Raw genomic sequence first — 13,497 nt, 5'->3', positions numbered from 1 at the left:
ACGTATACAAACTCAAGACAATAAACAAATTGAGATATGGGTTTTGAAGAATGTAATGATTCCTCTCAGTTCATGAAAATAAAATGTTGTTTCTCTGGTAATGGTAGATCATGGGAATCTAGGGTTTCCCCTAGTATTTTGGCAATAATGAGGGTTTTATGTTTGCATGATGCATTAGCTTTTAAATGCTTTTGGATTGAAAGATTATTGAACTAGGAATAGAGAAACAATATAAGAAGAGTAACAGAAATCAACAACTAAGGAGCAGGCCTGTCCATCTCAGGCAAGGACACTTGTTTAGTGAGAGCCTGGGAGGCCTCAGAACAAGACTCGGGCCTCTGCAACAGAAGTGGTTCGGCAGAAGCGAGGGAAAAGCTTTGCTGAGAAAGCAAATACAAGATTGAAGGAGTACACGTACCACACAATCATCTCAAGAACATTACCAACGCATTGACAATCCATTTTTCGGTAGACAATAAGTCTTTTTGCCATTGAAGACGAGTTCGAACTCTCCATAGTCTAGAGGTTTCAACCAGAGAGAGTAACCAGGGGACAGATCAAACCCGCTTCCAGTCAATGGCTTCCAAAAATGGGGGTTCCGCTCTGCCTACTCTACAAGACAGGAGCTCACCCACTGTTGCTTATGTTTGCCCTCTTTCTCTTACTCGGCAAATGTTCAAACGCATAGCAATACTTAGGGCATGAGAGGGGACCGTACCCAGTGCACAAGGCTCACACATTTCCAAAACTTGAACCCGTGACCAAGCGTTCAACAAGTGAGCATGAGTGATAGATATTATCCCTTGTTTTAATCAACAATTGAGAGATCTGTGTTATCTGAGAGTTCATGGGTTCTCTAGATGGTATTCTGAACTCAGGCACTGTTGGAAATTGGAATCCATGCCCTTCCAATATTTTTATACACTTTTTAAGTTCTTTTAAGATGGGTGAAAGCAAAGAATGTACTGTGCCAGCTTCATGAAGCATTTGTAGGGCAGTTTGCATCAAATAACTCACAACTAGGGGTACCATCTGCTTTGATTGTCCTTGTCCATAGTTCCACCTTGTTTTATATGCATGCATAGGTATTCATTCTTTGGAGGCTCCACTTGATTAATGGGACATTCAAGGAGATCCCATTCACTCAACAAATCCATATTCCAACTACTTGGGGTGGGCTGTACTACATTGGTACTGTTCTTCCAATCCAATCCATCAGAGCCATGAGCCCTTTCAGTGAGATCTGCTATAGAAACAGAACTGACCAATTTACAAGACTAACCAGGGCTAGGACCATTATACTCTTGCCAAAGCATATGACTTACAAATGCTGATCTAATAAAGCAAAAACAAGACAAAGTGTTGCTAAATCCATTTTCATTATATACCAAGAGTTCCCAGTGCTTAATATCTAGACAAGGGCTTCCCCTCTTCCCAGGTTCTAGTTTATTTAAAGATAAAGATGTCTCTTGCATCAGAAACAGATAATTAAAGCAGGGAAGCCCTTTTCCTTTACCAGCAAAAACATATTAGGTGCTTGATGCAAAATCCTTTGAACCACAGGTATTGCTCAGTTTGCACGGTCTCTGATCACTTCTAGATCCATCTCGGTAGGGTCAGTCGCCTGAATCTCGTAGTGGATGCCATCAAGCTCCCGCCTGAACCTGTCCTTGGAAGTGGCATACAACATCTTGGACCGGATCCGTGAAATGGAAGGTGACCTGTCCAGTTTGTACACCACACAATGAAATGAAGTAAAAATAGAATTCGTCAGAGTAAAAACCCTTTTACTACAAAATGCATTAAAGCATACCATTCTTGGGTATTTTAATCTGATATGTAATGACAGCTCATGCATTGGTTTACATCCAGCTGGGAACCGAGTAACAAAAAAATTTCCAACAATACAAGACAGCGAGATTACTAGTTTGACATCCTTAAGTGACAATAGACTAGAATCTCACCTACCAAAAAAAAAGTATAGAATTCTCGAATAGAAAAATGCAATTGAACAATTTGTTCAGCCTATAAGCAAGCTCGTAGCATCGTTGATAGGCTAATCTTCCAGGACTAGAGAATCAACGATTCTACATGGGGAACAACCACCACCTTGCCCCCGCTTTTTCTTTGTACTCACTAATGATGACACATTTTACAGGACAGAGAAAATGGGAGAGACAGCAGCAAAAAGGAAGGAAAAACAGAATAGAAATGCTCATCTACTAAGGCATTGAATATAAGCATTCAGTTGAATGAGAAGCAAATCTTAGGACCAAGCTCTAAGCACCATCACAGCATAGGCTAGTCATTCAAGGACAAAAAGAACCCAAGATTTTTGAAAAGATAATATGCACATCAGGTACACTGCCCCACCAACTTGCGGGCATCCAAAAAACCAGCTTCTATACATTCGAAAGGTCAAAACCTCCCTACGACCACATTCTAGTCTCTAGATCTATTGTATTGACTATTTTAACATCAGCAAAAAATTCTTTAAAATATTCCCATCGAATAAAACCTAGTCCTAAGTAGGATCTTTGCCACTTACAGCCCATATCCCATAATTTTATTCATAGCACTCCACAGTAGAAAGATCAGGACAATTCCTAGCTGCTCTCCACAGTGGCAAATGACATGTTCTTCAAGTCAGTTTAAGGTGTTCCACAATCCAAAGAGAACTATAAAGACCTCAATTTAAACCAGTGTTCGAAATCTAGCCGAGATTTTGGCGATTTCTCAGAAATTTCGAGGATTTCGAAGAGAGTGAAACGAAATAGGAGGTGAAACATAAAACACTGTTTCGACTAAAATTTCGATGTTTTGCCAAAATTTTGGTACTATTTGTACTGTTCCGCCGACATGACACATTAGACCCTCTAAAAAGCACCATTTCACGAGTTCTGGTCGAAATCATGGGTTTCATCTATTTCGACCTGAAGAAGGAGAAAACACTGATTTTCCTTGGATTTTTGCCACATCACCGCCTCAAACTACTAGAATAAACTGCTGGGGGTTGCCACATAATTTGAGGAAGATAGCAATTAAGGTACTCTCCCAGACATGCTCTGCCTCCGACTGTGAGCGAAACTAGAATACATTTTCGTTCATCCACTCAAAGAGGTGCAACCAATTAGGTTCCCAACATCTTACTGATTTGGTGTATGTGCACTACAATATGAGGCTGAAGATGCAACACATACACTTGGGTATGGAGAACGACACTAACCAGATCAAGCTTGCCAACATTTTCCAGATCGAGCCAGAAGATGAGGATCCCTTGGTAGAGTGGGTGAGGGATAGAGGTGAGCCGGTGATGGATCAAGCTAGGGCTAGGCCTGACCCTCATATAGCCAATGAGATGGGTGTTGATGCGGATGAGTACAAGGCTTCAGAAGGGTAGGATACACTCACAAACACTTCGACCGTTCGATCCTAAACTAGGCAGAGATGATGAGGAGGACGACCCTAACTGGTCCACTTCCTCAGGTGGTCAAACTCGCAATAATGCCACCGTCTATTCATGGAGGTGATGGTGACAACGATGATGATGGTGGTGGTGATGGGGGTGGTGAAAGATATGTAGGACTTCAAGAGGAGTATGACCAAGCAGAGGCGGTCCAAGAGCCGAAGCCAACTCGATTCACTGGGGAAACCCAATTTGAGCATGCCACACAACAAACGAACTATGGTGCACGTCCATCCTCACATGAAGGCTACACAAGAGAATCTCATCGTTGGTTCCAACCAGAGGCAGATGAACAGGCTGATTGTATGGATGTTGATAGCTTGTCTAGCATTCTTGAAGGCATGAGTTTAGGGGACAGCAGAGGAAGTGGGCACTGGCACGCCTCGTCCTTTAACGGAGAGAGCGGTTGGTCGGAGTACAGTGCTCATGGTCATTTCACTAGCATGGAGGAGCATGCCTCTTCTTCATCCATTCCCAGTTTTTAGTATGACGCCCACTCAAAAGGACATACTAGATCGCCCTTTGTCAACAGCTTCTCCTACCCAGCCCCCCCCCACCTGTACACACTGCCAACACCATCGAGTCACAGTAGCTCAGTAATTGGTTCTTCACATTACGGTGACCTATACCCTAGGATAGGTTACCTACAGTATGTAGCTAACGTTGTTTACAAGGCAGCTGTGGAGGACCACTTTCGTTTCTTCTCACACACTATAGTGTGGCATGCATTTATCATGCAGTCGTAGGAAAATGCACATCGGCTCCATCGGACCATGAGTGGACTCAATCCAACACGTCATAGTTTATATCATTAGACAGTCACAGTATTGTATTGTTGGAACATGGAAGAGTTGGGACTTGGGTGTATGTATTGTTCATTGTACTTTGTAATTTCTAGTTTCTACTTTAACTATTTCCTTATGATTCTGCTTTTATAGGACAAAATTCCAATAAATACTAATATTTTATTAAATAAAATACTAAAATTTGATTAAATAAGGGCAGACCTTGGTGCAACGGTAAGGTTGCTCCATTGTGACCAAGTAGTCATGGGTTCAAATCTGGAAACAGCCTCTCTGCGAAAGCAGGGGTAAGGCTGTGTACATTATGACCCTCCCCCAGACCCCCAAGTCGGCGGGAGCCTCATGCACTAGGTATGACCTTTTCTAAAATTTGATTAAATAAAATGCTAATATTTTATTAAATAAAACACTAATATTTAATTAAATAAAGTGCCAAGATTTAACCCCCAAAAAAAAAAACCATGCAATCTCAACAGCAGAAACTCCAAACTTGAAGGTTTCAGTGTCAGCTATAACTGAATGTGCAGTTCATTGGACCCAACAAACCTTATTTATAAATAAAAAATTCCGAAGATTTCAAGAGCAATTGGATATAGGCTAGATGAGGATCCAAAAATTCAAGAGAATTTTCTTCAGGGTTGGGATTTTAAAGGATGATGTTCCTCAATCGAGATGTGACACTTGGAAATCATTGAACATAAGCCACTCACGAACCTGCATAGCTTGAATATGATAAACTAAAACCCAGCAATAAAATGAAGCTGCATGGGTGGGTACCTTTACAAAAAATTGCATATCTTAATATGTACGGTTCAAGAATTGAAGGAGTGAAGTAGAAGTCAAAGATAAAATAATTAACAGTAGCAACTAAACAATGTGGAGCATGAATAATTGAGCACAGGACAAATTTTATATAAAAGGCTCATCTAGTTACGGAAATTCTAATCCCTTAAAAGAACATACCCACAATTGAAACATAATCCACAAACAGAAATGATGTATTTTCAAACTTTAAAATATCTTAAAGACTGCTTAGTCATGAAATTGTGCTCGTTTTTGTCTTCCAATATCCAGGTTTACTAGAGCACATATAAAATGCTGCTTCTGAATTCTAACTTTCTAGGATTGTAGAATAAACTATAAAAGCCATACAATGATCAAAGTACCAAAGATAAACCTGTCAGCCAAACAAGAAAACTCTTGAAAATTATACACCAGGGAAAGCCCAACGAAACAGCCTCCCAAAGTCGATAAGTCAGATGGGAGGCTTAAACAACAGGAAGACACTATTATGTAAGATAATTATGCTCATTGTGGACAGCGTATATGCCACTGATCAACAAGCAGAAGGCAATGTAATTATGTAAACGTGGTATAAGAAATTTTGGAAATGAAGAAATCATATTATTGGTATTCATCAAGTGATGGGCATTTTTATGATAAAACCAAGTACTTCTATACACTGGAGTGTTATTCACCTGAATACATTGACATTCAAGCTGAATTCAGACAGTGAGGTTATAAAGAACCCAAGCCTTTAGAACAGATGTTACATACTAGACGCTACAACTTCGCAACTTTGCCTTGCATGAGAATGATAAACCATGAATTCTAAGTCATGAAAATCATTAACAGGATTTGATGATTTTGCAGAACTACTATTCTACTATCAAACAGAAAACAGATAACAGAGTATAGGGTTTTAGGGTCAAATAAGGAGAAGCTGACCATGCAATGAAAAAGATCTTGCTCTTTTGGCAATTCTCAGAGGTGACAAAATCAAAGTCATAAACTGCATATCGGCAGTCATTCTCCGGCAGTGCTGCTGTGAAGTCATCATAGCTCTCAGCTGGACCTCCAGTCTTCTCAACCACAACTTCCTTCTTCTTTTCATCAATCTTAAAAATTACATAACGATGCACCTTCTTCCTTTTCAGTTCCATAAATGTGTTTTTACTGTAATCAGCAACTCCCATGCCAGAAGATGCATTTGCCTGCAAATAAAAACTTAATCCATAAATATTCACCCCCAATTTGGGGACAAAAACATAGCAACTCTAAATGCATCATGCAGCTCAACATAAGATTTAAGATTAAATACAGGAACAGTTACACAAGATGATAAAACGGAGGGAGAGATGACGCAGCAAGAATTTATCTAGTAGAGTATTTAAGAAGATAAACTTTTACACCTCGAGAGAGCAAATAAGGACTAAAGTGGGTAAAGAGGTGCAGGACTTTCACCATTCATTACTTAATTTGGTGGAGGAGTTAGTATCTGATTCCCTCCGCAAAACTATAAACCAGTTCCCAGATCAAGCCTGACACTAACATAGCCAATAAATACTGCACTAAAGCTATGATCTTTGTACGATTCACCCCTAACACTATCGGCAAAAGCAGCAAACAAGCACGACATTTACTGAGATCTCCCCTAATTTGGAGAGAGAAAAAAACACAAACTTCACAGTACAATATAACAACATAACATAGAAGAATAAATCCAGCACCAAAGCAGAAAATTGCATAAACTGCAGCGCAGAATCGTTTAAAAAAACAGGGGAAAAGAAAGCTAGACGACGATCTGGTCAAGATCTGCTCATGTTAGAGATCAAAATCCAATGTAATCCAGATATAGGTGAAACTATAAAACTAACAACACAATCGAGCTGTCAAATACAGCATACACTAGTTTTCAAAAGTTAAACCATAGAAATCATCTTAGTACATCAGTTTCAGAGAAAAGATCTCTCCCAAATTTCCATAGAAATCATCTTACTACATCAGAAGCTAAAGAATTCGATTTTCAGGGAATCGATGGCAACAAAATAAGATTATAAACGGGAAAAAAAAGAGGATTAAAATCTTACCCCTCCTCTGAACGACATGGCTACGAATCTTTACCCAAGATACAACGAAGGAAAAGAAAATTAAAAAGAAAATAAAGAAACTGGTTTTGGTCAGGAAGGAATTAGGATTTGAGAGGCTGCAGTGAAGTGCTTCAGAGTGGATATATAAGGAGAAGTGAAGAGAAAGAGAGAGGGAATAAGAATGAACAAAATAATTAAAAGAATTTTTGGAAAATATTATCTCCTTTTGTTGTATAGGAAAGAAGAGTAGAGAATCTGCGGCGAGTGAAAGTGTGAAAGAGCGAAGACAAAAAAATCCAGACAAGAGGCGCGTCGTGGTTGATCTTTTTTCCATGAAAAGACCGCCAAACCAACAAGTATGAGTGAAGATGCAATTCTTTAAAGCGACGCTTCGGTAATCAGAAGATGCATAAGTTCCACCTTCAGCTTCCGGTTACCGGTATCTATCAAGTCTCAATGAGCCCCCCCGTATGGGCCTGCTTCACCGGGTAATATGGGCTTCAAATTTCTTACTTAGGTCCGTTAAATACACCAAACACTTAATTTTTGGGAAAAAAATATGTTGTCTGGTCATGTGGAGCCTGCCTCCGACACAAGCACACATGAAATCACCACTCCATCTTGTAAATTAAAAAATCTCAACCATGTTGATGCCTTTGTATGTGCTTTCATTGGCCCCCATGCTGGTGCAGAAGCTACTCAGCCAGGTAGTGTGATCTCTTGCCCTAAATTTTTTTAGCTTTTCATTCTCCCTAGTGGGACCAATGAAAAGGGGAGCAAGTTCGTGTACACATACTTAGAAGATGCTAGTCTTTCTTACCATGGAGAAGCTTTTCTTAGTCTATCATGGAAGGACCGAGTTTCCCTTCACCCATGGTGAAAAGAGAACCTCTTAATACATGGGATTTGACCCTCCGATAGGATTGAGAAAAGGATATTTTAGATTTTCAAAAATAAAGGGTAGGAGTTAAAGATGACATTCACCATTGGAGGAGTCTAGTCATAATGTCAAATAATCTTGGATGAATAGATTCTCTCTTCACCCTAGGTGGGGTGGCAGAAAACTTCCTCCAACATGGAATGCTCTAATAGTTAGTCTGTTTTAATGGGAGAAAGAACGCTACCTAGCATGCGGTGCGTGGCCCTTGTGCCCAGACACAGGACCGTGCCCCCATGAAAAGGCAAAAATTCCTAAGGACGTGGCAGTCATTTCACATGGCCCTGTGTCTAGGCACAGGGGCCACGCACCGCACGTGACCAGGTAGCGTTCTCTTTCCCATTTTTAATTTTCATACTTTAGTCAAACTTAAAAACTTACATAACTAGAACAGTTCTACAAAGATGATAGCATACAATCATACCTTTTAACCTGCTCAAGTGGCTAAATATTGGATCAACTAGATTACTTCGAACACATGAAAATTCTTCACATGTTTAAATTTCATAAATATAAGGATAAAGGTTTCCTTCACCACACGAGAATGGTTCAGCCACCATCCCAGGGGTTCTATGATATCCCTTTATTTATGAATGGTCAAATATACCCCCCCCCACACACACACACACATTGTTCGTGATACCCTCTCCCGCTCATCCAAAAACCACGATCAAGGAATTCTCCTTTCACTGTGGCTTAAGGAAAACTCAATCTTAAATAAAATTTTTAACTCGAGGATCCAGAAAGACATGTTTTGGGAAGTAATACAAAATATGCGTGATTGCATTATTTCTTCAATTATTATTATTTGTGTCAATGTAATGCAAAAGGGAGGGAGAAAGAGGAGTGAATGTTGAGCTTCAGGGTCCAATCTCAAACTTAGCCCAATAAACTATAAAGTCCAAGCCCAAAATCAAGTGAAAGGCTCGATGCAACCGGATGGGTCTGCCTGCGCCTGCGGAGATTCTCTGGGACCCACAGTTTACGCTTCAGGGAACCGTAGAAAGAAAAGCCGTAGACAATCCCAACAAAAAACCTTTTCTTTCAGATTCGCAACGGTGCGTAATCCGAACGCAACCAAACTTTGTGGACCGACCGACACGTAAGCCCAAAACCATTTATGGTTCGGGGCGGTGGGGGACCACATTTCGCTCTCGATATATTTCTTTTGAATTTTTAATTATTGTGGGAATATGTACGACTTTTGGATAAGCATTGAATGTGTGGTTTCTTTAATTCAAACTTTACTAACCTGACAGCTGACACCGATTATATGCACGGTTGTACAAATGAATGGTCTAGATATGTTTTAGCCTTTTTATTTAACTTTAAACGGTTCAGATTGATATTGGAAGCGTTTTCCATTCCCCGCGTCCCTTTTAAACAAAAAGCCACTTTCATACTTTGACCAATGGCGTTAAGTTCACATAACCCACTCTTTCTTTCTTTTTTCTTTTTTTCTTTTTTCTTTTTTTCTTTCTTTTCTTTTTTTTTTGTTTTTCCAGAGATAAGGGTATCCGACTTTAGGCCGACTAAATCCCCCTGGGCCCTAGGTTTGTACATGACCCCGTGCCACGTATGGACTGGAGCTTCTGGACCCTAGTGAGTCTCAGGCGGGTGGTCTCAAGAAATTATGCAATGATGAAGGTTTGATCACGAGACCTCGCTTTCTGAGACGAAATCTCAGATAACCTTTTTTTCTTTCCATGAGATCGAAGTTTTTGCTGTTTATACCCTTTTTCGGAGAATGAATTTTTATCAGTCAACAATGACCTTTTACAGTGAGGTCTTTAAAATAGGGTTTTAGACAATGCCTCTCTGAAAATGCCTATTTGTTCAAATGCCTTCTTATTTTAATTGCAAACTCTTCCTTATTTTCAAAACAATGTAGCACTTTGGTCAAGTCTGTTAATTTGGGATGTTAGACGTTAATTTTAGAGAATCTAATGATCAAAATGCCCTTCTGATAAAAACCCATCAAAATTAAAGAATAAAATGACCAAATTGTCCTCATCTTCCCCAAAACGGTTAGTGTTTGAACCCATCTAGAAAACAAGAGATCAGAAGAAGAAAATGGTGGAATCCAAGACTACACCACTGCTTGTAAATTATTGCTGAGTTGAAGATCAAACCAGACCTTGCGGCTGGTTATTTTCTCTGTTCCTGCTGCTAGTTCGAATGTACCGATCTCTCAGGCTGATGAACAATTAGTTGGAAGAGAAGGTGAGCTCATGGCACACTCACATATTTGCATACATGGATAGATAGATAGACTGCACCAGTTCTATGGGTAGCTCAGGTTGTGAAACCTTTGCGGAAAAGGCCTTGTCTTTTTTGTGGACATGTTGTCAACATCCCCTTTTACAGTAAGTTGCACTTAATTCAGTTTGTACAGTGAAACTTTGAAAACTCAAAATTTTGGAAATGGTTTGATTGGCAAATAGTTCTAAGAGAATAAGTCAAATGCATGGTAAGCGATAAGGTTGATGTGGGTCTGCAGATTGCTACCTGGTGTATCTAGAGTGTTCCTTGTACATCCATATTCAAATTAGGAGTGGAATGGGACGTGTTTGTTCTCATAACACATTTCCAACTAGAAAGGCTGGGTTCATGTGAAGGAAGTTTCTTTGTTAATCTATCTTTGAAATTCCTTGTTCAATAAATTAATTTCTCTGAGAAAGCTAATTTTATATGGCTATGATTTTGTAAAAATTTTAATATGTAAGAAAATAGAATTTTTCCTTTTTTGGGTAAGAGAAAATAGAATTTTTCGTGCATTGCAGTTTCCAGATCAAAATTGGTCTCTATATCAAATATCTGTACGTTCCTTGCTTGGTGAGAGTGGGAGAGAAGCAATGACTTGAGGCAATAGATAATGATAAGAAGGGAAAGTATCCAAGAGCCCTCCGGGTTTTCCTACCCTTATTCTCTGTGAGAGGTTGTAGAATACCCGTCGGCTCAGAGATCCCTTGCCCTTATAAGAAATCAATCAACAAGGTTTTCCTTTCTAGAGGGTATTTCTAGACTACAACCAAGTTTATCGTCGATTTTGACTGCAAGAAAATAGCCTTGATTGGCAACATGTCAAATATCAGACTTGAATTCAATCATGTATTAAAATCTTCTACAGTACCAGCGGGGTGGCGGTGCACATCCGACGGCACAACAGAGGCCATATGTGCCATGTGTGCCACCTGGCCTCTGCTGTGCCGTCGGATGTGCACTGCTGCCCCACCAATACTGCAGGGGATCCTGGTTATCTCTCAATTATTGGTAGATTTCTCTGTATTTGTAGCTGTTCATTTATTTTTGAAAAATTAAAAAAATTTCATTAGATTTTTAAAGCCATATTGAAACATTTAACCGACACTGTCACATGGCATCTACATCTTTTACTGGTCCAGAGGTATTCTCCCGCGTGGTAACATAGTGCCTATGCCCAACAAAAAGGGAGGCAAAATGACTGCCTCCTACCCCATGAATGTGAAAATTCTGCCCATGTTGATTCTCCTATGCATACAGTGATTGGCCCTTGTGTTGGGGCAGGGCCACACTATTAGGCAGAAAACTCTCTCCTTAAAATTAAATTAAAAAAAAAAAAAAATGTTGGTCTCACCTACGGGTGATTCACCCTACCAATTTCATGATCAACAAAGATTTGGGGCTTTTTTTTTTTTATTGGACTAAGTTTCTCTCCACCCATAGAGGACGGTTCACACACCATCCTAGGATCCACAAACCCCTCCTAGGATTTTAGTATGTTCCAAAATACTCTCTTGATACCCTTTCCCGCCCTCTCGCACCCCATGGTAAATAGGATCCCATTAATTGTGGGTGGAGGGAAACTCGATCCTTTTTTATGAAAACAAGGACGGATTTAGTGTATGATGTACAGATTTTTTGTTCTCTTTAATTTATATATTTTTCGTTTTTCATAAAAAAAGAAAAAAAGAAAAAAGGAAGTATTTAGTGAAGCTACAAAGTTACCAACATCATCATACCGTTCATGCTCCAACGTATTTAGCCTGGCTCTATTACCCAAACATCTAACAACCTTCATAAGATTATTATTATTACAGACCTTCAAAGAAAAAAGAGGAAAAAGTGGCACAACACCTCTGAATATTAAGAAAAGTTTCAAAATAACCCCAAGGCCATATTGTACTTCGAAGTCTTGAAATAAGCTTCAACAGGTGGTTATCCAACACCTACAGCTCTACTTCTGTTAATATTCTGCAGGACTACAACTGGATTAAGGGGGGTTTTTTTTTTTTCTTCTTTAAATCTGATTTCTATGCAGTCAAGTAAAATAGAATGAGATTACCAACACACTAAAAACCACCTTTTATCCAACACGAAGAGAGGACTCGAATGGAAGAAACAACAGCTCAACTTCTACACAGAAGAATCAGTCAATGAATCAGTTTTTAAACCTAGAATCCCTACAGCCCAGATATATTTGGTAACATCACAGGACATATTTTTGGTAACATCACAGGACATAAAAGATGATGCCAGAGAATGCACGATCATAGAAGACACAAATCTCACCACAACTGCCCCAATCCTGGGAACCTGTATTAGGGATGTGAATTCTAATAACCACATTCACCACATCTGATGGCAAAAATCTAGACAAGAGGGCTGCATTCCACTGGTTCCCTATAACAAGATTTCTAACTTTAGAGATAGAAGGGTGCCTTCTACATAACATGGGTTAGTCCAAACAGTAACAGATTCAATGTTACCAAATTTTTTGCATTATCATTTGTTTGAGTAAGGGAAGAAAACTAACTAAACTGTTCTGAACCCAAGACCTTTTTTTCCTACAAACAGCTTCATCCAAGAGGAGCTTATTGTGAAAATATTTGGCGCGAGGGATAGATATTCTAGAAAATAGTCTAGATTGGCAACATGTCAAGTATCAGACTTAGATTCAATCATATCCCACCCACATATAACAAACCACCCCCCCACCCCCCAAAAAAAAAAAAAAAAGGTAGCTACGGGTGATTTAATAATTATCTTAATTATAATTAAGCACATTACTTTTTTACATTTTTATTTATGTATGTATTTACATTTACAAATGTAGACCTAATCTTGTTCATATGGTTTGATCAGGCATTTCAGGGGTAAAAATAGTAATTTTGAATAAATACCACCCAACAAGAGTAAAAAATTGGAAGGCAACTTAATGTTTGTATTACAACCAAACATATACAAATTTATGATCTCCTTCCACTTTGGGCTATTTTTATTCATTTTCATTCAGTTCATTTTACTTTACTGATGAGAATTTTGTATCACTTCATTCCACTTGACATTTGACCAAATGTGGCATGAGTATTTGCAATCAAGTACTGTGATTTGAGTTGCATACTTGCATCCAAAGAACTCTTTCAGTAATTTGTTTCAATT

The 13,497-nt window shown here is 39.2% G+C and overlaps 1 protein-coding gene across 1 annotated transcript; it reads right to left on the bottom strand.

Moving 5' to 3' along the window:
- Positions 1–1,367: 1,367 nt before the first annotated feature.
- Positions 1,368–7,235, bottom strand: LOC122642229 (actin-depolymerizing factor). Its single transcript, XM_043835662.1, has 3 exons — positions 7,140–7,235; positions 5,998–6,263; positions 1,368–1,721 (listed from the first exon to the last, which is right to left on the bottom strand). The coding sequence occupies exons 1-3, from the start codon at positions 7,155–7,157 to the stop codon at positions 1,571–1,573; spliced, it is 435 nt and encodes a 144-aa protein (XP_043691597.1). The 5' UTR covers positions 7,158–7,235; the 3' UTR covers positions 1,368–1,570.
- Positions 7,236–13,497: the final 6,262 nt, after the last annotated feature.

The sequence above is a fragment of the Telopea speciosissima genome, chromosome 10 (genome assembly GCF_018873765.1).
Source record: "Telopea speciosissima isolate NSW1024214 ecotype Mountain lineage chromosome 10, Tspe_v1, whole genome shotgun sequence".
In the NCBI taxonomy this organism is placed as follows: domain Eukaryota; kingdom Viridiplantae; phylum Streptophyta; class Magnoliopsida; order Proteales; family Proteaceae; genus Telopea; species Telopea speciosissima.
The sequence above is the reverse complement of the archived record's forward strand: the minus strand, read 5'-3'. Positions and strand labels throughout refer to the sequence as shown.

Bases quoted from the DNA above. Each gene is read 5' to 3' on its own strand.
- LOC122642229 (XM_043835662.1), bottom strand. The intron at 1,722-5,997 runs GTCAGCTTCTCC...CAAACTGGACAG, and splicing joins AAGATCTTTTTCATTGCATG to GTCACCTTCCATTTCACGGA.